General features: G+C 36.1%; 2 protein-coding genes across 2 annotated transcripts in view; both read right to left on the minus strand.

Moving 5' to 3' along the window:
* LOC105301051 (peptidyl-prolyl cis-trans isomerase FKBP5) overlaps nucleotides 1-20,766 on the minus strand; it is an 85,828-nt gene extending 65,062 nt beyond the window's left edge. Inside the window, exon 1 of the mRNA XM_023538502.1 lies at nucleotides 20,616-20,766. The gene's annotated coding sequence lies outside the window, so the exon portion shown is untranslated. The remainder of the gene's footprint in view (nucleotides 1-20,615) is intronic.
* LOC111747489 overlaps nucleotides 1-25,141 on the minus strand; it is a 37,149-nt gene that overhangs the window by 6,883 nt on the left and 5,125 nt on the right. Inside the window, exons 2-4 of the mRNA XM_023538503.1 lie at nucleotides 19,828-20,250; nucleotides 18,593-18,637; nucleotides 4,946-5,035 (exon numbers count right to left, since the gene is read on the minus strand). Of these exons, the coding sequence (XP_023394271.1) occupies nucleotides 4,946-5,035; nucleotides 18,593-18,637; nucleotides 19,828-20,250 (558 nt within the window). The remainder of the gene's footprint in view (nucleotides 1-4,945; nucleotides 5,036-18,592; nucleotides 18,638-19,827; nucleotides 20,251-25,141) is intronic.

Raw genomic sequence — 25,141 nt, forward strand, 5'->3', positions numbered from 1 at the left:
CCAGAATAGGCAAATCCATAAAGACAGAAAGTAGACTGGTGGTTGGCTGCCTAAGGTAATGGGGGAAGTAAGGAGTGACTGCTAATGAGTATAAATTTGTTTTTGTGATAAAATGTTCTGAAGTGGGATAATGGTAATAGAGTATACTGAAAACTGACTTGTATACTTTAAAGAGGTGAATATTATGCTATGTGAATTTTATTCAATAAAGCTGTTATAAAAATGATTCTATTGAATGGATGGGTTATAATTCACGATATACATCACTTCTACATAACAGTGGGTGAACATTTTTATGCCCAGGCTTTTAACATATCATGTAATTAAGAGTATGGATTCTTCAGAAAGTCTGCTTCAGTAGGTATCTTGGCTTGACAACCTAGTAGCTGTATAATATTGGGCAAGTCATTTAATTTCCTTGTGCCTCAATTTCTCCATGAAATTAACAGTATTTATACCTCTTGGCGTTCTAAGGATTAAATTAAGTAATGAACATAAAGGGCTTTGCATGGTGCCTGTCATAGTAAACTTTCAACATTAGTAGTAGAGGTAGCTGTTATAATTATCATTCTAATTTGTATTATTAAGATGTTTTTCAGAAGTGATGTCACTAGGTCAAAAACCATAAACATTTATGTGTCTGAATAAAAGGGGTGCACTAATTTGTGGTGCCAGTAGTAAACATATGCGAAAGGGTAATCATGCCATCATCAACACTATGTTATAGTAAATTTGTTTTGTTAATTTAACAAGTGTTCCGCTTTGTTCGTTTTTGCTGCTTTTGGCCCTCTGCAACTTGAAACCTAATAGTTTTCTAATTATCCTATGAATTCTGCACACCATGAATACCTACGGAAAGTGAAATGTGTGTAAGATCCTATACAAGTGGCTACAATGGAAACTGAAATGAGTTAAGACCAAGGATTTTGCATGACTTAGGCCAAAAAAATTTTTAATTCAAGATAACGATGATTAAGTATAAGAGAGCTACAAAGTATTTATAACAGTAGGGAAAAGATGGCAATATATAAAGGTTTATATAGTAGGGAAAAGATGGCAGTGTTTGAGCTGGTTCTTGAAGGATGGGCATAATTTCAACTGGCAAGGGTGTGGCACAAGTAAAATCAAAGCTGGTTAAAAGAACACAGTACATTCCAAGACTATGTGGCTTGAGTACAAAGTGGCTATGGAAGGGAATGGTGAGAGAACAAGGCACAGGGTGCTCTATGAGCACAGAGAGGACCCTCTAAAACAGAGCCAATGACTATGTGAGCTGAGGGGGTGGGTTTCCTCACAGGGGAAATAGCATGCAGAAAGACACAAAGACACGAATCATCATGACCTATCCAGGGAACTGCATGTAATCCAATTTGGCTAAAGTGAAGGGTACAAGTGGGAAGGAGGCAGATGATGCTAAATAAACAGGCAGAGGTCTGACTGTGAAGGACCTTGTGTACCGAAATAAAGCATTTGAACTTTAATCCAAAGGAAATAGAGAACTGAAGCATTTTTAAGAAGTGACAATCAAGACTGGCCTTAAAAAAAGTTACTCTGGCAAAACTCCAATGGCTTCCCATCTCTTACAGGATAAAATCCAAGTCCTTCTTAGGTTTAAAACCCCATGTGCCAGTCAGTGGCTATCTCTGAAATTATTTCCTATTGTTCCTCTCACTCACCCTGTTTTTGCTACACTGACCTTCTTGCTGCACCCTCCAAAATGCCCCTCCCTCAGGGTTTTTGCACTTGCTATTCTCTTCTGCCTGAAACTGTTCCCTCAGAAAGCCACACAGTTTGCTCCCTCACTTCCTTCAGGTCTCTGTTCAAATACTTTCTTATCAGAGAGGCCTTCCCTATTACCCAATATAAAAGAGCAAGAAATGACGGCAATCAGCTCTACCATTTTTTCCCCCCACTTACCACCTGGGACATATATTTGTCTATTGCATATCTCTCCTTACTAGAATGTTAAGTTCCATGATGGATCCTGTCAATAACCATATGACACTGGAACTATTATGACCATTTCCAGGTGGCAAAATTAAGGGGCAAAATATTCTAGTGAACAGTGGAACCAGACAGAATGACTCCTGAGCCTGAACTCTAACCATTTCACATACTGACTCTCTAGTAGGATCACATGTCCCTGATTTTGATTTTAGAGCATTTCCTGTGAATAGGCTCCATCCTGACAAGTACAAAGATAGTAAAAACTATAAATTTGCACTATATCCTTCTAAGAAAATATGGATTCTTATTATTTGTTATTAGCCAAGTTTCAAAAGCCAGAAAACATTTTTTAAATGATCAATTAAAATACACATGGTATCTGGACTTTCATCTATCCAACAATAAGCTGTATTTTTTCTTGTTTAAGACCCACAGATATTAAAACAAGATGAAAAGATTTTATGAAACTAGAAGGAACATAGCATAATACCAAAACTATTTTTTCCAAGACCTTTTTTCAAGTAAATATTCAACTTCAGGAATAAAATTAATTATAAAATAACCCATCAAAATTTTCTGAGGTATCACTACCAAAGGAAGAACATGATGTTTTCCAGGTAGATAACATAGTATACAGTAAGTATATTATCATATGCAGAGTAAAAGAATGAAAGTGAGGTCTCAGTAACATTTCCTCATGATTCTTTTCCTACTCCTCAATTCATTTCATCTTTCCGATTATTCTTTCATCCCATCTCCCATTACTGAGAGTACTCCTTTTCAAAATGTAGTTCTCAACCCACACTCTTAATTTCAACTATGTACCTCTGTTAGGATAACTCCCAAATCTAGTTACGATTTCTCCCTCTTCTTTTCTCCAGTTTCTGCCCGACTACAGATATACTTCAGAACCCTTTTATATCCCTATATTTTTAAAGAAAATCAACTTTTTCAAAATTGGCCCCTTCTCTATTTACTTCATTATCAGTATTATCTGGCTATTCTAGGTTTACGACTTTACCATAATTTTTCTCCATTTAATCCACAGGACCTGCCAACTGTTCATTTTGTTTCCTATAATCTTACTTTCCAATTCCACAGCTATCACCATATTCTGGATTTTCTTCATTTCCTTCCTGAATTGCCACAGTTCTCCAGCTGATCTGCCTACTTCCAGCCTACTCACTCACTTCTATTCATTTTATACATACTGCCAGTAAAAGCTCACTCATACAGTACACTCCCCAATTCAAGGACTTTAAACAGTTCCCCAGCACTACAAATCCAACTTTTCAAACCAGCAGTGAGGGCCTTCTACCCCTTTAGACTGTCACTAGTAAATGCTTATGCTAAATATTCTAAGGAGACAAAACCCTAGAAAACCAACATCTTGATCTTCCATACCTGAATCAGTGCAATGCACATTATAGGTCTGTAGAGAATACAGTTCGCTATCCTACACTTCATTTCAACTAATTACATCAGATAATGGGAATATATTACTTAATCTACCATCTTCTGAATCTCTCAAGTTACCATGAGGATTCATTTTCAAAAGTTGAACATTTCTAATGCACAAAATGACAGTGTGTATGATTATCAAGAGAAAACACCTCACATCCCTAGTGAACATTAGAGTACAAAGCAATAAAATATTTTAAAGGGCAAATTTGCTAATATCTACAAAAAGCTTAAGTATAAATATCCTTTAGCCCAGCAATGCCATTTCCAGGTATTTATCTATAGATATTCTCACAGAAGCAAGCAAAATTATATACAGAAGGATATTAAACAAAACATTGTTGTAATAGTTTAAAAAATGGACACAACTGAAATTTCCTTCCTGGACAATTATTAAATGTCTCCACAATGAACTATTATGCAACAATTAAAATTAAAGAAGCAGTTGTATATGAGTTGATATGGCAAGATATTTAAGAATGGCATAAAGGGGGGGTAAAAGCAAGTTACAGAACAGAATGTGCATTATTCTGTTTGTGTAAAGGAAATGCATATACGTTTGTAAATGCAAGAAAATATCTAGCAAAAAACATATACCAAAATCATTAATAGTAGCTAATTCTGGAGAATGAGATTTAGGGGAAGAAATATGAGACTTTCATTTTTTGGTGTGTCTGTGTACACAGTTTCAAAAAAATAATCAGTTTATTAAATTTTCATTAAAAAAGAGAAAGAAATGGGAAGGCTCTTAACTTTAGATGAATGTAATTGATCTTGATTATCCACAGTACAGGAAATATGAACTACTCAAAATGCTTAATGAGAAACTCCTCCATTCATTCAGCAACTATTTATGGAACACTTACTATGTGTCAGGCTTTGTGCCTAGTGATACTGACATAATGGTGAACAATAAGGACTTCGGCCCTGCTCCCAAAAAGCTTACGAAAGGGTTTTGGTCTTCATTTTTCCTGTTTCCCTTGTAAGAACCACTCGGACATCCAGGTTTGTGTTCTCATTATGCCTATTATGCCTATGGTTTCCCATAAAATAAATGCAAATTAATAGACTATATCAAACAAAAACAAAAGCTTTTAAAATTAACTCTTATTTCCTTCATAGTTAATTTTAAGAAGTTATTAGAAGCACGATTTTTAGATAGAATAGTTCAACAAGCATCCTTTCAAATAAACTAATAAGTAACCTAGATGCTAAATGAAGTTTAAGGGAAATTAAGACCATCCAAAAAGTGAAAAAAAGTTACAAGAAATTTTTATTTTCTTCACTGATTATATGTTTATTCAATTTTGTACAATGAACATGTACAACATAGGAAGACATTTAAAATTGTTCTCAAAGAACCATCTACTGCAACAACAGATCAGTTGCTGGATAAGGTTCAACCTCTTAACTCACTACATACCAAGACCTTTATGGTCTGGCCTTATGACTCCTTGTTCTGTCAGCTCAAAGCCCATTCCCCTTCTGCTGTAAACAGCATTCTGGGACTTTCCACTGGGAAACCACTGCTCCTCACCTCTTGGGGTGGACCCAATCTCCAATCTTTGCCAGTCAGTGCTTTCCATCCCCTTGGCCACTGCAACAGTTCCCAGATGAACACATGATCCTAACAGATTCAAAATCAAAATCGATCCTGAAAAGAGGCTCATTTTAATGAGGCTATTAAAATGATTATCATTACTGACATAAAATGCAGCTGAAATTCCTAAAAAGAACCTTATAATAAATAGAATTTTCATTATGTGGCACTGAAATAGTCATGTTACCTTTTATTGAAATATACACCAATGGAACAGCAACAAAAAATACATTATCCCAAAATTCCCATTTTAAAGAAACTGTTAAAACTTCATGCTTGTCTCAAAGAGTGAAAACATCGAATTCATATAAATCACACTCTGTTAAAAAAAAGCTAAGAGGAACAGTAAGAAAATACAGGTTACTAGGCATATAAGTTAATCACATCTCCTGACAAAAAAATTTTAAATAACTTCAGAAATAAAGATCCCTATGGGTAGCAATTTCTGAGGCACCTAAAATGCCACAATACCAATGTTTTATCTCATTAAAAAATTAACAAAAATAAAATAAAATGTCACAATACCAATGTTTTACCTCAATAAAAAATTAACAAAAATAAAATAAAACGCCATAATACCAAAAAAACCCCACTTGAGATACATTTAACTTTTTAAATAGTTTTGATCAATCATTTCTTTTCAACACTAAGAAAACTACAGAGTATATTAACAAATTAAAGAGAAACAAAGTTCAATTCAATATGAGAAAATAAGACTTAACCATCAGAAGTTCCTAAGAGTAAAATGGGCTACCTTGTAAAAAAGCGACGTCCCTTTCCATGGAACTAAACTAAAACTAAAACTGTAATTCTCTGAAAATAAGACATCCTTGAAGAATTCAACTGATGTGCCAGCTGTTTTATTTCTTGAAAGCATATAACTGAACACATATAAGAGTCTGTTGCATTTTTTTCCTAGCATTGCACAATTTTCCTGGCTTACAATGCACATACTGTATCTATTATCATATTTAAGCATCTGACAGCACTGTTATAAGAATCCATAATATTCATCTCTAACTAAATGCATATAATTTTTCAGTCTTCAAATGTTCAGCCGTTAAGTATCATATATATTTTTTCCATAAAACCTAAATACAATACATTTCCTGAACTTTTAGCTTTCAGTTTCCTGTTCGTCAATGGCTACAACTCTAGAGGCAATATATAAACACACTCCAGTCATGGTATTTCCACTTTTGACAACAGTGGACATGAACTTCATATGACCAGATATAAATACAGTCCATATATGTGGTACAAGGCAACTAAAATAGCAATAGCAAGAATTTAATAATTTACAGAAATGAAAATGTAAATTATATTCCATACATAAGAATTCAAATAACCTCTTTTATAACCAAGAATTCAGAAAAAGTTCCTCTCTCCTGAAAAACTGATAAGCTTTCTTTATCAGACAATAACTATGAAACCTATCCTGTTTCCTTTTTTCTCTTGCTTGCCAGGAAGCTCAGAGCTAAATTTAATGTTCAAATACAGAAACTATCTTGCCTCAGATTATTGATGTAAAGATTTCTTTGCACTCCCTCGTCCTGCTCATTATTTCTTGAGTGATTTATGCTTGTTTTCTGGCTTTGTTTTTAAAGGTCCTTGCCTTTTTTGTTTTAATTACAAACTATCAAACCTTTCCAATGAATAGGTTAATATAAAGAATTTTAACAATTTAAAAGAGTATATCTTTACGTCACTGAATAATCTGTCAACCCAATCTGTTAAACAAAATCTGTCAACCTACATTTATATAAAACATAGGTTCTAAGATATATCCTTATTTTCCTCCTTTACAGTTAATTATCTCACATAATTCATGATTTGTTTTTAGAAAAGCCACTGGCAAATTTCTAAAATAAAAGAATGATAAAATGACACAGGATAAAAACAAATTACTAAATTCGGGACACTAGATTAGGAGGATTTATAATTTTTAAACGTTTTTAATTTACTAATAAAATTGGCCTGGCAAAGTTTGGTAATAGTCATAAAATATCAATTCACAAAAGTGTATTTAAAATCTTATATATTGTTATCAGCATTCTTAGATGCAAAATAAACAGGTATAAAAATATTTAGTCTAGAAATCTTTTAAAAAGAGAGAAACTTAATCACACCTTTTTAGAAATTATAGACACACATACACACACATGAAAATGTTCACATAATACCAAAAAGGTTGTTAAATGGAAATAAGAGATATTAATAAAATGAACAAAAACAATATGAAGATGAAAAGAAACAACTCAAATTGACAAATCTAGACAAAAACTAAATAAAAATATATCATGAAATTAAATAAAGAAAACCTAGAACATAATCATATCAAAAACAGAAAAGAGAAATAACACATTTTATAACAAGGGCTACAATCTATAGGAATGCATAATATAGTATTAAAGCTCTCCATTTCCAGGAGTCACCAAAAAAAAAAAGAAATGATAATAAATGGAAGAAGCAAGACAGCCAAACATATAATTAAAGGGACAAAAAATTACAAAAAGACCCTTAATATTCGAAGAGTGAAGTTAATAGCAAAATGTATTACACTATATAAATTTAGGAAAAAAGGGTAGCAACCACTCATATATAGTTTAACAGATTTCTTTCAAACAGTAAAACAATTCAACATAAAACAGTTAAAAAACAGAAACAGAAAATCCTATGTATTATATGAAGAAAGTAGCTAAGAAAAATCTACACACACACAAATCCAGCCTCAAAACAAAAATCCAAAATCTAATTTTGAAGTATTTCTCTTCCCTCCTAATGGTATAGAGGATAAAATCTGTTATAAAGAGTGATTCAAATACAAAATAAGTATATCATGAGAAAGAAAAAAATCTTCTTCCCCCTTCAGAAAAATAAAGACAGGAAAAAGAAACCAAGCCATAGAAAATATAAATAAGTGATCTGCTATAAAGCATTGAGGACATGGAATTTTTTTTTTGGTACAGACAATTGTGGATTATACAATTCAACTTCACAGTGCTTTAAAATCATAAAGAAAAATTAATATTTCAGTAAAAATAAATCTAGTCCAGACATCTTTTTTTTTGGGGGGGGGGGGTTAGGAATATGGCAGGATGAGTAGAAATCTAGAGCATTTTTACATAACCCATGCCACTTTTTCTTTCTTTAATCATGGGAAAGAATACAGAATATGATTACCAGCTGCAAAATGATTTCATGATAAAATTATGCTTAATGTGACTAAAAAACATTTGTACATTACACACATTTTCAAATTGTAGGGAGGGCATCTTGCCCAAATTAAAACAATACATTTCAAAGGGGAAAAAAATTGTGATAAGGATTTGGTGATTAGGAACTGACATTATTTACACATGAGAAAAAGTCATCTTCTCTGTCAAAAGAGAAGAGGGTATTTATTGAGCAACTAGAGTAACCAGACCCTAAGCTTAGGTCTTTATGAATATTCTATCACATTTCTTGTCTAGGTAGGAAAACAATGTAGGAGGAAATAATATTTAAATAAGTTTTTCATTATCATTTGTGACATATATTTAAATGTAAGAGACTAAAAAGATGTAAACTTAGAGATTATTATAATAGTATATGTACAGTGTCGGGGGCTGTGAAGTGAAAGTACAATAGTTCCCAATTTTTTATGCTGATCTTACTATCCTACCAATCATTGTCCTACTACCAATCACTCTGTAAAAGAACCTGTGTTCTACCATGATAGAAACACAAAGTCCACTTTATTTGAGAATGCTATTTATGTTTACAACACTATTACAACTCTAATAATTTACAACTCTAAAAAGACTTCTTAAAGCAGATTTTGGAATCTTGGTTTTAAACGTTACTCTCAGAGTAATAACGCTAGTCCAAGAAATGTAATCATGGGCTTTTCATTAAAAAGGGTGAATTCTTATCACATTATTCCTGGTATTAAAATTATTGGTAGTACTACTGTAATTCCAACCTAGATGGTTGAGAATCACACTAGGATGAAAGTAAAAAATAATAATAATAATAATAATCCCTCATTTAGCTCTAATAGGTAGGGTCCTGCTCATTAATTAGCTGTGGATCTTGAGCATGTGACTTGACTTCCTCTGGACCTCAATGTCCTCATCTGTAAGACAAGATGGCTGGACTAGAGGCTATTTCCCTCCCTTCTCTACCTTTCTCTGCTCTCTAGCCCTTTCCACTTTATGGCTTTGGTGATTCAGGATCTAGACTGGGGTTTTAAAGGACAGAGAGGAAAACAGTAGCAGAAACTCACTAAACTGGAGAAAAGAAATGGACATGTTTACAGAAAGAAATGGACAAATTAAAGAGGCATAATGGTTCAGGAAAGAAATCATGAGCTTCATTGTCAAAATTAGTTTGAACAGAAGCTCCAGTTATACTGAAGTCAGAAAAGATAGTGAGAAATGCTAGAGATACAGACTTAGAAATGTTATCTATAACACACAAGAATGCTTCACAAATTACCTAAGAAATCCTCCCAAGTTTCCACAGTACATATGGAAAAAATGTCATACTCCTTGGCTTACTCATTCATAATTCTGCCCTGACATAATCACCATTTTCCAATAGGTTATTCCCTTCAGCCAATTTGGCTTCATCATTTCAAACAAACCTAGGATTACCTTCATTATCACTCAATGTTCTATCTGAAATACATTTTCCCTTCTCTCAACTTATAATAATTTATCATGTTCTAACCATGTCTGAGGCACATTCTAAGTGCTTAACATGTAATAACTCATTTAATTCTCTCAATAATCCTAGGAGAGAGGTTAAGTAAATTGCTTAATATTACAAAGTAGCAGAACTAGGATTCTCACACAGACAATCTGGCTCCAAGGAGCCTGTCCTCTTAACTTGCTAACTAGTCCTTCGAAGTTCAGGTCAAGTTCTGTCACTTTACTGAAGTTCTCATCTACTTAGCAATTATTCCTGCCTCTTGAGTTCTTAAGCAAACCACTTAAACATGAGACTTAGGTTGTTATTTACCTTTTGTGCATATGTTCTATCTTTTCTAAGAACAGGACCTTGTTTCATTTATTCTGTAACGACACTATTTAGAACCTAACAGAATTTAATATATGAAACACAAAAGTGCTTATTAATGAAACTATAATAGCATTTAATACTTATTGAAAACATATACCAGGCTCTGGGCTGAGTGCCTTATATATATATCGTCTCATTTAATTCTCACAACAATCCTGAAGTAGGTATTAATACTTCCCTTCCCCAGTATTATAGATGAGGAAAGTGAGGCTTAGTAAAGCTAAATAGCTTGTCCAACATCACAAAGTGCTAGTGACAGTCTTAAAGTTTTACTTAAGATTCTATACCATCCTCTTATAGTCTCCAGCCTACCACAAAACACCTTTAAGAATCAGTTCTAACAACAATTCAAGTTTTACTTTGCAGTGCTATGCTAAACACTGAGGATTCAGAATTAGAGGTACAGATGTTGCCTTCAAGAAACTCACAGTCCATTAAGACTTCAGGACCAAACTTTGATATAACTGGCAGAGTCATCATCATCAAAAGTTAAATATTTTAATTTACATATTAAATCAAAATATCAAAATCCTTGAAAACTCTCTTCCACACCATTCCTTCTCTCTTCAGTTCTCCCACTTCCTTTACCCTAGGACTCATCGCTCTAGTTTCTGTATTATAGAGACGGTCCTGTTAATCCTTACAACTATTAGGATGTCTAAGTTTAATTTAGTGATAGATCAGACTCAAGCATCTATTTGATGGATTCCATGTGCATAATGAAATATGGGCAATGAAGGAGAGCTAGAAAAAAGCAGTGGCAAGGAGAAGCAATGAAAAGAGGGATATGAATGTCATACTGTAAAGCGAAGATGATAAAAAAATAAAAAATAAAAAGCACAAGGCAGGAAAATGGACACAAATAGAAGGTGAAAGAGTCCAGAATAAATTCAGTGGAGACACATAGATAAATGAAAACACTAAAATCTAATCCATTTTATGAATGCTGACTGACTCCTTTATCTCCTAACAAAATACACATATTAAAAAGCCACTGAAAACCATTACCTAGGAACAGTATAAAAATTAGGACTTTTTTCCTGAAAAAACACTCATTTTAGAATTTCAGAACTGCAAAGAGACCTTAAAACACTACCTCATCCAATCCATTCATTTTACAACTAAAATAAGGCTCAGAAAGGTTAAATAACTCACTCAAGATCAGAGTTTACTTAGTAGCAACACTTCTGAATCTCATCCCAATGTCTATGCCTACCACACTAGCCTTCCTAGAAATGGTGTCTTCCTCTTCCATTTTTCCCTCTTAATAACCATTAAATTAATTTCTGCATGAGCGTCTCAGAATCCCCGTATTATTCCTAGTTCCCTTAGGAGAAAATCTGATATTGTGGATTATCTAGAACAATATAAGACAATTATCTTATTCCTGAAGTTAGTAATCTTAAATTGGGTCTTGGTTCCTACCAGGAGAAAATGCAAACATGTCTGGGAAGAGCAGAAAGGTGAAAGATCTCCATAAACTGACCAAAAGCAAGCCAAATTCATAAATTACAATCCCTCTGTAAAGGAATCAGGCTCCAAATCCCTGGAGGCTGGATGACTGCTAGTGGGAAGTACAACGGATATCACTTATTTTCCCCTTTCTATTTTAATATTCTCCCACTAACCCCAAGCTCTGTAAAGAAAAGGGAAAGTTATCATATCACTTTCGGCAAAGGTGGCTTTTTGACGAGTACTATCTTGGCCACGAAATATGAGACAAAGGATAGGAGAAGAGTTCTAAGATAAACCCACAGACCTATACTTTTTGCCATGAAAATACTAGAAGTCCTGAACATGTGTTATCTATACTCAGTATTTCCACTATTGCAAAGCATTTGTTGATATTCTGGGCTGGAAGGAACTCATCCTGGTCCATCTGTTGTCTAAGAAAGTCTGCTGCTTATATTCCTTGATAAACCGTGGGCCCTGACAGCCACTGTTCACCAGGTTATTCATCTAAAATTATACCTCTTTATCCACGGTTTCACTTTCTACAGTTTCAGTTACTGTGGTATATGGAAATTTCCAGAAACAAACAATTCATAGGTTTTAAACTGCATGCCATTCTGAGTACTATGATGAAATCTCGCTTCATCCCACCCGGGACGTGAATCATCCCTTTGTCCAGCTTATCCACGCTGTATATGCTACTCACACATTAGTCACTAAGTAGCCGTCTAGGTATGGCAGTGCCTGTGTTCAAGTAACCCCCTTTTTTTTTTTTTTTTTTTACTTAATAATGGCCCCAAAGCAGAGAGTAGCAATGCTGGGAATTAGGGTATGTCAAAGGGAAGCTTTAAAGTGCTTCCTTGAAGTGAAAGGCGAGTAAAGTACAATAAGATATTTTAAGAGACAAACTACATTCACATAACTTTTATTACAGTATATTGTTATAATTGTTCTATTTTATTCTTAGTTGGTAACCTTTTACTGTGCTTAATTTATAAACTAAACTTTATCATAAGTGTGTATGTACAGGAAAAAACATAGTATACATACGGGTCAATACCATCCCTGGTTTCAGGCATCCACTGAGAGTCTTGGAATATATCCCCTGCAGATAAGGGGGAACTACTATGGATCATCTGGTTTAAATATAATGATTACCGAGACCTTAAACATGTTTTATTTGCCTATAAGGCTGATTGAAGCCTTCTCTAGAAGGGAAGAAAATGTCCTATTTTACTTTAGAAATATACCTTAATTGTGATATGTATGAAGTTCATTATAAATTAAGGATATCTTCCTGATTTAACACGTTTTAACCAAATGATGAATATAGTAGAAATGAAAAGGGCAAAAAGATAACAAAGAGACATTTTAAAGTTAGAAACAAAATGATTTAATGACTCACTGAGTTTAAGAAGGAAGAGTAAAAAATGACCAGTAAGAATAAGAACAATGGAGTCATTAACAGCTGAAGAGAAAAAGTCAGGAAGAGAAGCAATTTGAGGGGTGGGGGGCAGAGGTGCTGGGTATGCAGCTGCTATAGAGATGGTATTTAAGCATATTTAGTTTCAAGACATAGGTGAAAATTTGGGCCTCAAATTTGGAAGGCCTCAAGTTTAGGTAGAAGATACAGATTTGGGACCTAAAAAGAAGAGCAATTACTGAGTTTCTGAAGAGAAGGTAACGAAAACATTTAAACAGCACTCCTCAGATACTACACTTCGAAGATAATCTAACTTTCCAAATGAATAGTACTTTATTCTATAGATATAGAATATTTGGACTAATAAATTCTAAACGAAAAGCTAAAACGTTAATCTTTCTTTTCCATGAACTGACAGAAAGAAGCTAAAGAGAAAAACTGTTTCATAATTACCATTTGTCCAAAGTCAAGTCTCTGAGCTAAAATACACTGCTTTTTAAGTTTCTCTATAACAAAACTTTTGAAAGAAATTGAGAAAAATCTGGTGCACCAATACCACTATTTCACAATATCTGTGCAAATTTAAGTTTTAAAGGCACATTAACCAAAAATTTGATAATTAATAAAACTAGAGAATAAGTTCATTCTCTCCAGTTCTGTGTAGTTTGAAACTTCTATAATGAAAAGTCTAAAAAAAAAAGGCTACGTTCCAATATTTTAAAAGTTCTACCGCAGTAAAGGCTTGACAACTCAAAACAAAATTCTAACAGATAAAAGTGTTTCAAATATTTTATTCATTCTTGATAAACCAATGAAATTTAATGTGTATGACGGGAGAAAATGCCCTGTCATTTCAGAGGAACATGAATATGTTCATTAACTGGAAAAAGTCCTTTTATCCATGTTAGTTGATGCTGGACATCTGTCATTTTTCTCAAAATTTTTGTTGAAGAAAAATACATAGGCCAATAAATGTACAGTTTTGGTTAGTAAAGGCAAAACAGATGTTCATTCCCAGTATCAACGATCAATTTGTTGAACCTGATTAGCCCTCTTATTACTTTAAACATCTTCCACAATAGTAAATAACCAAATAAGCAACTTTCTTATGCAGATGCAAAAAAATAAAATTTTTTAATTGAACCAATATCCATAAATTATACCTAATCCTAAATTGTAAAGAACATATATATAAAACAGTAGAGGGACTGTGTTGAATGTTATTTAACAATTATAGTCTAAGCTATGATTTAAATAGATGTAATTTAAATAAATCACTGTACTATCGAAGCACTAAAACTAATACAGAGCACCAAATTCACCACTCAGTTTTACCACTTAACAATGATCAGGAACAGTTTATATGGTTTATAAGCATCAATCTTTCCTATGATAAATAGCACCACCCCAAAGTGACAACATTTGCTTTTCTCCTGTCTGGTAATGACTTGACAGTAAAGACTGTACATGTCTGTGCAAAACCTAGCACACTGTAGGTGTGCAACTCTTTTAACAGGAATAATCACCACCTATAATTTCCAGAAAGCTATTGCTAGCTGTCTCATTCCCTAGGAGACATGCATAAGGATAACAAAGTAAAGCAGGGTTTCCCTGCTGGCAGTTCTGCCTTGAATCATTTTCGGTATCCTGTTTCTTCTAACAGAAATATGTCTTCATGAAACTTCAGAAAGAAGCAGCATTAATACTTACATATATGTAGAGACAAAAGACTGTCAGTGATTCTCTTTTTCTACATCATTAATTCTGGAGAGAAGTTATTTCACATTTTGCATATAAGATTGTTCTCCTATCTTCGCCATTTTTTTTTGTAGCTTTTTATCCTTCTAAAGTAAAATTCATATGCTGTAAGATGCAAAGATCTTAAGTACTCAGTTAAGTTTGAATAAATGTATATATTAACAATTGGTGAATCTGGGCATTCTTTGTAGTAATCTTGCAACTTTTCCCTAAGTTAAAAAAATCACATGAAAATAAAAAGTTACCAAAAGTGTACACTTGAATTACCATCACCCAAATCAAGCTATAGAATATTTCCATCTCCCTTGAAAGTTCCCTTTTGCCCCTTTCCAGTCAACCACAGCCCTAACCCAGAAACCACTGACCTGATTTCTATCAGTCTTGCCTCTTCTTATATTTTTTATAAATGGAATCATTTGGTACAGACTTGTGTCTGGCCTCACTTACTCTGAATAATGTTTCTGAGCTTCATATACATTGTGTGAATCAGTAGTTCATTCCTATTATGAAAAAAGCTGCTATAAACATTTCGCATCTAGTCTCTTTGTGGACATGTGCTTTATTTTTCTTGATGCTGTAAGATTTAATTTAAAGTGTGGAGGGAGATTTACATATACATTTAGCAAATACAGTTACATATATGAAATGCAAAGAACAGACATTTCACCTAACCTGTGTGTGTATATACAGTTGTCCCTTAAACAACACTGGTTTGAACGATGCAGGTCCACTTATACATGTATTTTTTTTTCATTAAATGCAGTAAGTGTATTTTCTCTTACGATTTTCTTAACATTTTCTTTTCTTTAGCTTACCTTATTATAAGAATACAGTATATTATAAATATAACATAGAAAATACATGTCAATCAACTGTTTATGTTATCAATAAGGCTTCTGGTCAGAAGTAAGCTATTAATACAGTCAGCTCTTCACATCTGCAAATTTCCAACCACAAAATGAAAATACTGTTTTGGATATGCAGTTGGTTGATGTGAAATCCATGGATGTGAAGCTGACTATAGTTAACTTTTGGGCAAGTCAAAAGTTATACGAGGATTTTCAGCTGCTCAGAGGTGGGTTCCCCTAACCCCTATATCGTTCAAAGGTCAACTGTACACACATACATGCATGCATGCACACACACATAAATAGATTCTGAGAAGTCCACTTAGGACCAAAGGTATATTAAAAGAACTTACAAAGTTCATAGTAAAAATAAATCTAAGATGGGAAAGATAATCATCTCGAATTTTCTTAATAAGTATTGTTTTAACCTAAGAATAATTCAAAAAGGAAATTTCTCTCCATGTTACTCTGTTCTGCTTCAATGAAATACCCTCTTCTCGTAACAAATCCCCTTTCCAAATTAGAATTTCAAAACGTTAAATGTTATCATCTACCATGTAATAATTTTTAAGCTAGGGGCAAAACCTAAAAGGAGTCAAGATTACAAGGTTTTATTTTATTGTCTTGCTTTTTTTTAAAGTTAAACGTGGAAATCATTCCATTGGTTAATATTTAACATGGGTAGAGACCATTCCATCCTCATTCAGAATATATTCCAGTAAGGACTCAATCTCTAGGATATGTCCTGTTCCAAAAAGTAATTTGATGAAGCATTAAGTCTGTGATAGAGACATTCTGACTTTCAAATTCCACTGTGTATTTTTCAGCTGATAATTGAGGTTCTTTAATTTCCAGAGATAGAAACACTAACAAACATACATGCAAATCTTATTTTTGACGAGATCAAACTGAAATTCTCAACTCTGCTTTTGATGATTGGACGGTCATTTTCAGGTACTGTAAATCACCAAAATGGAGGCAGAATATTACAAATAGTTCTAGAAATTATCCACTGCCTGCTTTAGAAAGGGTCTGCAACTACAAAAGGAGGGAAAAAACCTTCATCTAGTCTTTGATCTTTCATCTTTTATTCCTTCTTCCAAAAAATAAGCAATTTCAAAAACATACAACTGAAATGTACTACATTTTTAATCTTAAAAAACATCCTTAATATTTAGAGGTTCCCTAACTTTCACAGATGAATAACTGTCTATTTAAAACCTATTCCTTCATTCTTAAAATACATCATTTTCGTTTTTGTAATAAATGTACCTTTTTATAAAACAGCCTTGAGTAACTGTTACAAAAATGCCAGCAGCTCCAAACAGGTACAAATCCCCAATTTACTTTCAATATCTTTTGCCCAATTGCTTTAGAAAACTAAAATAAAATTTTATTCTTATTTTTAAAGTATTTTCCTTCCAAACCAAGGGTAGAAAACAGGTATACCAAATGTGTAGACACCATATTCCGTCTGGTGATCCTTCACTCTCATAAACCAGATGTTTCCCAAAAGACGTACTATACCAAATTAAACATAAAATGAACATGCCCCATTTAAGGACAACAGTCTTACATGTTTAAGTTTCAGCTGAGTGCAAGTCAATTCTCATCACAATAAACTACGAGGTGCAAATTATTTTGAGTACTCGAATTTGTTTCAAATAGTGCCAAAATATCCTTAGTAACCTGTTAGCTACACAGATTACAGTTACAAGGGTGCATAAGGCCCTATACTATAAATTATTTTAACCTGTCTCATTTGGCAGAACTTTTTTTTTTTACATAAAAAACATCTTATTTGCAAATTAAATCACACTTAAGTGGCTATTGCTTTTAAACCAATAGTTATATGATTTACATAACAATGACCCATCCACCCAGTCTCTAATGAGTGTAGATTTAACTTTACATTTTGAAAAGTTAATGTCAGAAGTTAAAAATGCATTGTAGAAAATTTCAGAAATGTAAAGTAATGAAAAAACAAAATCTAAATACTAACCAGCTAGGTTAGAAAGTCCAAATAGTTTCGTAATTGTAAAATATACATTTTAATTGTTCAGCATTAAATAATTACAAAATTTCATGTGGCAAAATATGTATAATATACATTCTCCTTCAGGAATTGTATAAATTATGTTAAAGGCCTACAGCTGATATTCCTCAAGCCACAGATATCTGGCATGCGTATTACTGTTAAATAAAGCAGTAGTAATGTCTAACAGTGTTATTTGAGTTATCCTTTAATTTAGCTGTTTTAATGTCTTTGTTTTTGTTTTTTTGTGGGGCTTTTTTGGTGGTGTTATTAATTCAAAAATATTTGCCCACTCCCAAACTCAAAAGGAGCCACACCTGGGGGTAAATGACCTAAAAACACTCCCAATATTTACTGTATAGATGTGAGAATTAAACTTATACTTAATTTTGAAACTGAAATCTAGTTGATAATTTTATGATCTGGTCTACCACAAGTTAAAATGGACAAAAATTAGTTAAATATCTAAAAACTGAATTTGAAAATGGGCTTTTAACTATAAGTCACTTTTAAAGTTCTCGAATATGCTTTGTGTAAATAAAACTATGAGATATAACTTTATGATATTTGAGCATCATTATAGGAAAAGATTATAAAACTTCTAATTATTAATAATTAAACTAATACATTCTATACACTTTAAAGAACAATTATAAGATTCTCTACAGCTATTTATACAGAATAAAACCCACTTTACATAAAGACGAGCCATCATTCTACCAATCTACTCTCACTAAGGGTCAAAAAGCTAACTCAACTTTTTAATAGTAATAATGTCTTCTACAACTATAGAAAGAGGATATTCTTTCTCCTCTAGACTGATTCCTTCTAAGCGAAGAAAACTTTACTAAAAATAACCCAAGCTAGGTATTCTTTTCCAATCCAAGAATAAACAGAAAATTTAAGATTTAATTAGTTGCCTAATCCAATATTTTTTAAGTTTTTCAGGTTGAACTGGTTAAAATCCCCAAAACTAAAAGAAAACTAAAGATTCAGAAACTTACTTTTGTTAAATGTTAGAAAGACGAAAGGCCTCATAACATATAAGCCTGTTGTTTGAGAGAAATAATACATTTATAAAAACCATCTCTGATTATCTTTTTAAAATCGCAAATAGTCACAACTAGCCTCTTGGTTAAAGAATTCAGCTTTAAAGTGTTACTAATTAGCTAGGTAAATAAGTAAAATTATCGTTCAATGAAACACTAATAAGGTAGAATATTTAATCAAAATCATAACTTTATAATTCTTAAAAAGTTAAACTTACATCCATTATGTATAACTCATACCCAATGCAGATATAAAAAAAGATACATTGGGAAAAACCCGAGTAAACTAAATCTTGTTTCTTACAAATCAATGTTAATGATCCTCGTTTAAAATATACATTTTACATTTTTTAAATAATTACAAAAATTATTTTTAAATATATTTTTCTACAGATGCCCTAAACTGGTTAGGACCATACTGTAGATTGTTAAATGGAGGTCAGTTGGGAGAGAGACAAACTGAAAATAAGTGCAAGTATGACAAAAAAAAAAAAATTCCGCAATAATTTAAGTCTATTCTTGAATTTTGACTCAAAAAGCAAGAGAAAAAGCTACTATAATTCTCTAAAGTTTTTAAAAACCCTTGAGTGGAGGGGGGGAGGGAAGCTCACGGCAGAACTCGACAGACGAGTAAAAATAACCATTGTTGCCTTAACTTTTCCCTTGTCCACAACCTATCAAAATGAGAAGACAATGAAAATAAACACTCCTGTCTATCCCCAGAGAAGCAAAGAAAGCTCTCATTCAATGCTAAGCCTTATTCCACTGGAAAACATACTCTTGAAAAGTAAATCCAAAACCACGAGCTCAAACTGCTTCATGCAGAATTTACTGAATGGCGGCCAAACGTTGTACACGCTGTCCTGAACCACACTGAAGGATATCTAGAGTTCTGCGTTCTCCATTTACAACTTGAACCTTACTATGCTTTCGCCGCCACTGCAAAAAAATGATTTTTTTAAATGAGACTAAAAGGTTTTTTCTGGCCCATCAATCGAAAGAGATCAATCTGCAGGGTGACCCCCACCCTCATTTTTTTAATCAACACTGAATTTGACTCCTACACTGTCGTCAGCACACCTCTTTAGACATCAATAGGAGGTAAGGCATTATAGGGTCCCAAGAGCGAAGTGAATAAAAAGCCCTAAAACAACTTTTAACTGGCTTTCAGCTGGCACTAGAATAATCACCTGTTAGAATGGGCGCTGCACTGGCACCCTCCAAGAGCGCCAGAGAGCGAGGATGCTGTTCCCAGTCACTTGTCCCAGGGCGGCAGGTGAAGGCAATGACTGCGCATCCACACCCACCGCCCCGGGAGCGAAAACCTAAAGCGAAGACCGCAGCAGCCGGACACTCCGTTATCCTCAGCCTCCACGGGCCCTGCCAGGTGAGCGAGGTTCCATCGCGCCCTCGGCGTCCCGGCGCACGGCTCACCCTGGCTCGACTTCTCCCGCCGCCCGGGCCCCGAAAGGCGAAGTTTCTCTCCCGCCTGCGGCGGCGGCGGCTGCTCACGCGCCGCCCGGCAGGTCCCGCCGCCTGCTCCAGGCGACTGCGGTCACGGGCGCCGGGCCTCGGGCGAGTCAGGGACCGCGGACGGGAGCCGGAGCCGGGACCTGTCAACCCGGGCGGGAAACAAAAGCCGGGTGAGGACGAGCAGGCGCGCCCGCCTCGCCTCCGCGAGCGAGTGCGGGGCGGGGAGCGGCTCCCGCTGGTGCCCGGCTACGCGCCTCCTGAAGGGAGCACCGGCCCGGCGGCCGGGCGGGGCGCAAAGGGGCCCCGCAGTGGGGCTGGGGGCCCTTCAGCGCCCTGGCCTCGAGGCTTCTCCGACCCCGCTCGCCGGGAAGCACCGTTCCCGGGCTAGGGAGCCGCGCGAGGGGGCGGGGAGGTGGCGCGGCGGCAGCCGGACCGCGAAGGGGGAGATTCGGCTCCCGGGGCGCAGTGGCCGCCCGCCCCATCCCTGCGGCCATGGCGCCGGTACCTGTCGCCACGGTTGCTCGTCGACTCCGTCTTTCTCCGCCTCACCCGCACACCACTTGCCCCTCAGCCCGCCCAGCAGGCCGCCCGCGCACTGGACGCCGCCGCCTGAGACTGGCAGCGCCCACAAGCCGGCCCTAATCCCCGGGGCAGCGCCCGGCACCGTCCCGCCCCCGCCGGCCGTAGGACCCGCCTTCCATTGGACCCTGGAGCTGTCAGTCCGCCCCCAAAAGGCGCGCGGGCTGTAGCTCTGCTCCACGGGATTGGTAGCCTCGCGCTGTCCATGCAAATAAGGCCCCGCCCCCGTCTATTTGCACCTCCGCCTTAGTGTAACCTCCGCCTCTTCACGCCAGCCCACGTGTCTGGCCCTAGTCCTTTGTGGGGGCGGGAGGGAAGGGATGGAGGAAACTGACCGACCCTCCCACCCCCACCCACACCCCCGCCACCCACACACCATCCCTTACCTCCAGAGAAAGTAATGCCAGAACAAGCTAGTTGACTTCACATTCGAATAGTCTTTCTGAAAGCTCTGCCCTCCTATCTGTCCATCCGGCTTGCCCAGAGGATGGAGAGGGGCAGGCCAGGTTGTTGTGTCAGATAAGCAGGCTAGGTTAGCCCCAGGAAACAACCCCAGGAAGTCAACGTTGCCCAGTTGGACTGGGCCTGGGGAAAATCCCATCTCGAGAACCAATTTAGCACACAGCGCTTCCCTCGGGGCACTCTGTGAAGACTATGCTTTCCCATGGCTTTCTACCTTTCAAGCATGAGATCCCAGACGATTGAGACAGCAAAGGATCATAAAAATGTTTGTGTTCTCTATCACCACTCTTCCCCCAAAGGGTAGGCCTGCTGAGCAGCTCAGCTTCATGAGGGGCCTAGGATTTCCTGGGCATTGAGGAATAGCTCAATCCTTTCATTTCTTGAGGAAACATAAACCCATACCTATAGCGCATCATAGTTACCTATGAAAACTATTGTCTCATAGCCAGATTAGAAGCCACATTTCCTAAGCTCCAAATCCGCTCTCTGCCCTGTACCACATTGGTCATTTAGGTATTTATGAAAAGCCACTTCTACAAATCATCTTGTCTTGGAGAGGTGGTATCTGTAGAAAAGACAATTGGAGCCACCACTGAAACTGCCTCAAGGGCCAGAGCCCTGCCTTGGTGCATAGATGCTTCCCTTTTTATCAGGAAGAGTCACTGAAACAATTTATTCATACATTAATTCAGCAAGATAATGGTGATTAAAAACACCAATTAATTAAGTATCTACTATGTTCACTAACAGCAGATTTTAAGCACTGTTCTATGTACAGGATATGCAGAGGTGAGAAGACATTGTCCCAACCCATCAGGGCTCCAGCCCAGGAGACAGCGACATCCACATTGCATGACAGTGCTTTTCATGTTACAGGCACTGTGACAAATGTCTGCATAGGGCACAGTGGAAGGCTCCAATGAGGGAGGAATCAGCTCTTCCTGGAAGAGGCAAGGAAGGCCTCATTGAAGAGGTGACACTACAGCTGAGTCTTAAAAGATGAAGCCTTAAAAGGTTGTGTTTACCAGAGAGGGATGTGGAAGAAAGAGGAAAGGGACTCCCAGGTAGGGATGGGGTGAGGGTCAGGGTAGAGATAGCATGAGCAAAAAGAATGCAGACCTGGAAAGGCTTAGTCATTGAGGGAACAGCAAGGAGCGGTGTGGGCAAATCCGCAGGGCTGTGTAGCCATGTCATATGCTCTGGAACCAGGCTCTTCCAAGGGGAAGACGGGCCCGAGAGGCTGCCAGGCTGTGTTGTAACACACCGCAGCAAACAACAACAGGCCCTGTACATACAGCTGCAGACTTTTTTTTTAATAAGCCAGTCTGTGGAGAACAGTCAGTTCCAGTTCCAATGGCAGCCTGGCTGGCCCCACCCACTCTCTCAGAAAACCACTCTGGTCACTGCACTTGCCCTCCTCAGCATTTGCATTTGGAAACACGTGTGCTTGCAATTTCCCTAAATATTGCTACCCTTCAGAATTCAAAGATAATGTGGGCCACTGCAGCAGACACCTGGGTGTGGGCTGAGCAGCCTTTTCCTAAAGCACAGAGCAGTTCTTTGCAGGGCTTGCCACTGAGGCTGGCTTTGTGGACATGTGAACTGTGCTTGACTTAATGCTCTGTTGTCACCATCTTGAAATTCTTAGTCATTTTTCAGCAAGGGGCTCTGCATTTTCATTTTGCGCTGGGACCTGCAAATTATGTAGTCAGTCTCTGTCACTGTTAGGTGCCCCTGGAATGCTTGTGATAGTATTCAAACCACATCTCACTTCAAAAGCACTTGGCATTCACTAGGTTTATTCACATGTATTATATCACTTGTTTCTCACAATAACAATGTGGGATAGGCCAGTATTTACTGGTGCCATTTATTAGTTGAGAAAACTGAAGTTGGACAAATTTCTCCAGGTGGCATAGCTAGGAAGTAGCAGAAGTTGTACTTGAACTCAGCACACCCAAGCCCTATTCCATCTGCTAAGGAGCTACCTCCATGTTGGTTTCAGAATCCTTTCAAAGGCAGATTTGTACATGAAGAATGTACTGTTTTAAGAGTCAGAACATATGGTGGAGTGCATATCTGTCATTTCATGGCTTCCTATCACCTTTTGAATAGTTTTTCATCAATTTGAAAAATTATTAGCCCTTACATGTTCAAATACTGTTTCTGTACCTTTTCCTCTTTCCGTCTGGGCCCCCAATTAAAACACGTTAGACCTTCCACTCTATCCCTTTCTTCTGTATTTTCTATCTTTAGTCCTTCCGTGCTTTGTTCTAAAAGTCTTTTCACTATTTTTCAGTTCACTAATTCTCTCTTCGGCTTTTTTTTTAAAAAGTCTATTAAACCCATATGTTGAGCTCTTAAATTTGGTTATTCTATTTTTTTTTATTTTTTTTTTATTTTTTTTTTAGTTCTAGAAATTCTATTTGGATCTTTTTCAGATCTGCAGTGTCTCTTCTTATATCTCTCAGTGCCCTGCTATAATTTTCAAGCTTGGCTTTCTCTTCATAAGCATAGTAAGTATAGTTATTTTATGGTCTGTGTCTGTTAATTCCAATCTGGAGGCCCTGTAGGTCAACTTCTGTTGTCAGTTTTTACTACTGGTTCTTCCTCATGTTGTTTTATCTCCTCATGTACCTGGTTATGTTTTGGACATGGCATTTTAAAAATTTACAGCAACGATGATAATATCTTCCTCTGGAAAGAATTTCCATTTGTTTCCTCAGGCACCTGAGGACACTAACAAGATAGGATCATCTTAAATCAATTTTAGGACTTCTGATTACCGAGTCTCCCAGATGCCTTGAAGCTGGATTTATATAGTCTATGGGAGGGTTTGTTTATTTATCGTTCCCACTTACTCGATGCTGCGGTTCTTTGAAGTCCCATAAGAAGATAGGGAGTGTTTTTAGTTATATATTGTTCCATAGCAAACTATCCCAAAATTCAGTGGTTTAAAGCAGATGTCAGTGGACTGTGTCTTAAAGAACCAGATAGTAAATATTTTAGGCTTATAGGCTATATGGTCTCTGTCACAACTATTCAACTCTGTCATTATAATACAAAACATCCAGGAACAATACATAAATGAATGGCATGGCTGTGTTCCAATAAAACTTTATTTACAGAAACAGGCAGCAATCTTCAAACTGATAAAGGGCATCTATGAAAACCCACAATGAATATTATACTTAATGGTGAAAGATTGGATATTTACCCCAGAAAACAAGATAAGGAACAAGACAATGATTTCCACTTTTGCCACTTGTATTTAATATCGTACTAGAGGTTCTAGCCAGGGCAATTAAGCAAGAAATAGAAATTTAAAAACATCCAGATTGGACAGGAAGAAGTAAGACTATCTATATTCATAGATAACATTATCTTCTTTATAGAATATTCTAAGGAATCCACTAATAAACCATTAGAACTAATAAATGACTCAGCAAGTTTTGCAGGATATGAGATCAATAACAAAAATTAATTGTATTTCTGTACACTTTCAATGTACAATCCAAAAATTAAATTAAGAAAATTTTTTTTATAATAGCATTAGAAAGGAATAAAATACTTAGGAATAAATTTAACAAAAGAAGCACCAAACTTATACTCTGAAAACTATAAAACATTTCTGAAAGAAATTTAAAAAGACCTAAATAATTGGAAAACATTCTATGTTCATGCATTAAAAGTTGGCAATTGTTAATATTGTTAAGATGGCAATACTCTCCAAACTGGTTTACAAATTCAATGCAATCCCATCAGAGTTAATATTGTTAAAATGGCAATACTCTCCAAGCTGGTTTACAAATTCAATGCAATCCCATCAGAGTCCCAGTTGACTTTATAGAAATCAACGAGCTGATTCTAAAATTCATATGGAATTGCAAGGGATCCAGAATAGACAAAACAATAATTTTTTTAAAAAGGAGGAGAGCTCACATTTCCTGATTTCAAAATTTATCACAAAGAAATCAACACTTGGATAGA

Source organism: Pteropus vampyrus, unplaced genomic scaffold, assembly GCF_000151845.1.
Source record: "Pteropus vampyrus isolate Shadow unplaced genomic scaffold, Pvam_2.0 Scaffold225, whole genome shotgun sequence".
Taxonomy (NCBI): domain Eukaryota; kingdom Metazoa; phylum Chordata; class Mammalia; order Chiroptera; family Pteropodidae; genus Pteropus; species Pteropus vampyrus.